The 4,410-nt window shown below is 31.7% G+C and overlaps 2 protein-coding genes across 2 annotated transcripts in view; one reads left to right on the top strand and one right to left on the bottom strand.

Annotated features, from left to right (window-relative positions):
• Positions 1 to 944, bottom strand: part of LOC137647475 (carbohydrate sulfotransferase 1-like) — a 165,357-nt gene extending 164,413 nt beyond the window's left edge. Inside the window, exon 1 of the mRNA XM_068380764.1 lies at positions 380 to 944. Coding sequence (XP_068236865.1) covers positions 380 to 519 — 140 coding nt within the window. The 5' untranslated portion in view covers positions 520 to 944. The remainder of the gene's footprint in view (positions 1 to 379) is intronic.
• The window catches only part of LOC137647511 (solute carrier family 35 member G1), a 183,228-nt gene that overhangs the window by 152,279 nt on the left and 26,539 nt on the right, over positions 1 to 4,410 (top strand). The gene's annotated exons all lie outside the window — the stretch shown is intronic.

Here is a 4,410-nt window from a genome sequence, read left to right as displayed (position 1 = left end):
ATATATATATATATATATATATATATATATATATATAATATATACATATATATAAGTATATATATATATACATATATATATATATATATATATATATATATATATACATATATATATATATATATATATATATATATATATATATATATATATATATATATATATAGACTATGTGTTAATGTGTGTCTGGATGTCTGTACAGTGTATTTTGTGTGTGTGCGTGATTCTGTATGTCTTTATTTCTCTTGTAGAACAATCAAAATATCATTATATCTTCTTTTGTGTTAAGATTTTTTTTAAAACTAGCATGCTAGACCATATCCAAAGGAGAATTTTTACGTTGAAAAATATTCTGATTAAAAGAGAAAAAAAATCTTACCATGACTTCTTCTCCTTGAGGTCTGAGTCGGCAAGCTTCAGCATCTGGAGGCGTCGTAGACCCGTACTGCTGGGTCTTCTTACCTGCTGCCGCCGCTTCCCGCCTTCTTCAGAATCACTGAATTTCTCGTATTTTGACATTTCCTTTAGAAGCTTCAAGTAACGAATGCTTTCGAGTCAGATGTCACTGGGCAAAAGGGCAATAGATTTTCTTTGCTCTGAAAATGCCACAAGATTTCTATGTAACTTCACAATTGGATCATTCCTTTCTGCTTTATGATAATTCTTTCAAAGCGAAGCACAACCAGCTAATAAAAGACGAGAATGCCGAACCAACAGTTACAGACAGAGGAAAAGAACCAGTATGAGGGTGCGTGTCAGATTATATCACCCACAATAGGAACTCTCCGCGTTCACTTCCCTTCCTGTGTTATGTCAGGGCCCCACTAAATGTTCAACAGACTCTCCGTATCATCACGGACTCTGGCAAGCAAACTCAAGCACTGGCATTTCCTTCTCATTGAATTACATGTAAAGGCTTTCGGTCTAGTCCGTCTGAGAGACAAGCGAAGCTCACAGGAAAAGTTGATAGTTTTGCTGTCGGGATGAAAGTTGGAGGAGAAGTGCCAGAGGTAAAACCGTGCGGCCGCTACGCTGTTCGAATGACGAGTGAGAGTTTGGACTGCACGCGCGCACACTACACGAGTCCTTCCTGAGAAGGGGAAAGAAAAGGTGGGGAAGAGGGGGAGGGGGACAGATTATTTTGGAGAGAGGTGGCTCCTACAGTTGAGGCTCATGCCGTTAGTGGCTCTTGATGATTTTGGCTCCTGTTGCTGACAAGCTGTTGGTGGTAAACACGTTGTGAGTCATGTGGTGGGAAGAGAGAGCCAGCTGCATGGTGGTTGTGTCTTTATGAGGGATAATCGGACAGACAAATGCACAAACGGTTAGAGGAAACATCTAAATTAAAAAGAACAGTTTTGTTTTTAAACTAAGCAACGCCACTTTCTTCGGGCTAATATATCTTTGGTTATAGCGTAGCCTCAGATTCAACTAAAATATAAGACACTATCTTACCAACTTTGGAGGCCTTTCTGGGGGTTTTGTATCAAATTGACCCTTTTCTTGATATATACGATGGCGATAATAGGTAGTCACAATGGAACTCTGGGTTCCAAACTCATCTACTTGCAGAAGCCTTCCATATGCAAAACAAGAAAAAAATGAATGATGCCCCTTTACATTGAAATGAAAGAACTTGAACGAACGATCCTTATTATCGTGTGCCATTGTTCATGTGTAAATGCTCCATTGTGATGGGAAAGTTACAAAGAAGAATAGTTATAATGAATTGACCTTCTGTGCATTGTGAAGCAAAATCTTTATCATTCAAGTCAACGCAAACCTCGCTTGGAAGAGGAGCAGGTAGCCTGTAACACCTTACATGCGTATGCTCCCACAAACTCGTTGTTTCCAATGGTTGTTTTTCTCCTTCAATTACCAGTTTTTAGAATTCTGCTCTGCTACGATTTGGTTGATTGTTCCATATGCAGTTACAATATTTTCATTAAAAAAAAAAATAGGTTTAATAGATAAGATATGAATTTATATATGATAATTTTTACATCACTTTTAATTTTGTTATCTCTTATATCCACTACACTATGTATTAATTTATTTTTTACTATTAATTTAAACATTTTCAAGACGGAATTTAATCGTGCCAGTCCTTTAAGAGTATGTCTCCTCCTTTGAATAAAAATAAGTTCCATTAGCTGTCATTTCCATAAAATAATTCTTTATCAACTTCGCATATTAAAGATATATTTTGGTTTTATTGGTTCGCTAGTTTAAAAAAAAAAACAGTACTATCTAAGGGTTGGCAAGAGCAGAAGACTTATGTTTTTATATTTTTTCATAAGACCCCCACTTGCAAAACCAGAATATCTTTTGACTATTAGAGTACTCCAATATTTTTCATGTAAAAAGTCTCAGTCTTCTATCATTTTCATTTTTATGTTTCAATTACCACTTGCTTACCTATTTTTTTTTTCTTCAAAATTTTTATTTAAAGAAGCTATTTCACCAGAGGAAAAACTACTTTAGTTTATGCAGTGTATGCAAGGTTTCTAGTGGGTGAACACAAATGAATCATCAGATTTAATGAATTGCCTAAAGAGAGAGAGAGAGAGAGAGAGAGAGAGAGAGGAGAGAGAGAGAGAGAGAGAGAGAGAGAGAGAGAGAGAGAGAGAGACCCTTTCTCTTAGAGTTCTCACATATGTATATAAATTTACACACACACACACACACACACACATATATATATATATATATATATATATATATATATATATATATATATATATACAGTATATATATATGTATATATATACAATATATATATATATATATACATATATGTATATTTATATATATATATATATATATATATATATATTATATAATATATTTATATATATATATATATATATATATATATATATATATATATATATATATATATGTACTGTATATATATCTATATATATATTATATATATATATATATATATATATATATATATATATATATATATATATATATATTTATAGATAATATATATATATATATATATATATATGTATATATATATATATATATATATATATATATATATATATATATATATATATATATATATACTTTCTTTAATAGTAACCTTGAGTGGATTTTTATAATTTTCAGATAATTTTATATACATAGTCGTTACATACTCGTACACTAGTGAACAATCTAAATATCAGTAGATTGATATTTACTCTTTTCATACAAACGTGTAAAATCTAAAAATAATTTTCATTTAGAGTTAGGCTTTAATTAATATTTTGTTCTAATATAAGTAGAATGTAAATGGTGTTATTGATCTTAAAATATTCCATTTTTACATGTTTCCTTTGCTCAGAGGGCTAATTTTCCTGTTGGGGCCACTGGGCTTGGTAGTAGGACAGAATGCCTTATGACATAATGCCTAAGGACAGAATGCCTAAGGACAAAATGCCTAATTCCTCAACATGGACAAAATGCCTAGCAGACATAATGCCTAATGGACAAAATGCCTAATATACAAAATGCCTAATGGGCAAAACTCCTTCCAGGCAAAATGATCTTATTTTGCATTTTTAAAAAAATTATTCGAGATTAGTAAAAGATCTAACAGTTAAAACCCATTTAACTACCCAACAAGCTGTTCTTCATTTTATTTAGCATTTTTAAATAAATTATTCGAGATTAATAAAGATCTTACAGTTAAAACCCATTTAACTACCCAACCAAGCTGTTGTTCATTTTATTTAGCCTTCTTAAATAAATTATTCGAGATTATATGGTTTAAACCCATATAACTACCCAAAGGGCTGTTGTTCATTTTACTTTTCTTTTTGCACTTTGAAAGGCAGAAAAAAAAACTTACACTTCTCTTCCTCAAACACATTTCTTTATCAATCATCTAATTTTTGTAAGAAACCCTTCAGTCCAAGGGAGGAAAAAAACTTATATTTGAAGGATATGAATCAGAAATGTGCATATTTACACAACTAGAATGAATTTGGAAGTCTTGAAAAGTAAGAACAAGTGGTTAAGTGATGGCACTTTTAACTGTGTACCAGTCGGAAAAAACTGTATACGTTGCATTGTGTTGTTTCTGAAAGTAAAATATTAACATTAATACGATGTGTTACATCTCGTAAAGATGAAAAAACTTATGATACAATACTCAAGTTCATGAAAGAGCAGAGCCTTTTCCTAGAGTCAGTGACTCCTTGATTAAGAACAAGCAGCAATACAAAGTTTAATGGTTTTTTTTTTTCCAAATACGTCAATCAATGGCTGTTTCTTTTATTTCAGTCAATGTCTTTGGCGCAAAATACAAAATATTGGTCTCCAGCGCTGCTACACGAATAATGACAATGCTTTTCATAATCAAACGAATGCAAGCCTTAGCTTTTGTTCCTCTAGATGATATGGCTGATCTTT

This window comes from Palaemon carinicauda, chromosome 1, assembly GCF_036898095.1.
Source record: "Palaemon carinicauda isolate YSFRI2023 chromosome 1, ASM3689809v2, whole genome shotgun sequence".
In the NCBI taxonomy this organism is placed as follows: Eukaryota; Metazoa; Arthropoda; class Malacostraca; order Decapoda; family Palaemonidae; genus Palaemon; species Palaemon carinicauda.
Note: the sequence above shows the minus strand (reverse complement) of the source record. Positions and strands in the feature narration are given on the sequence as shown.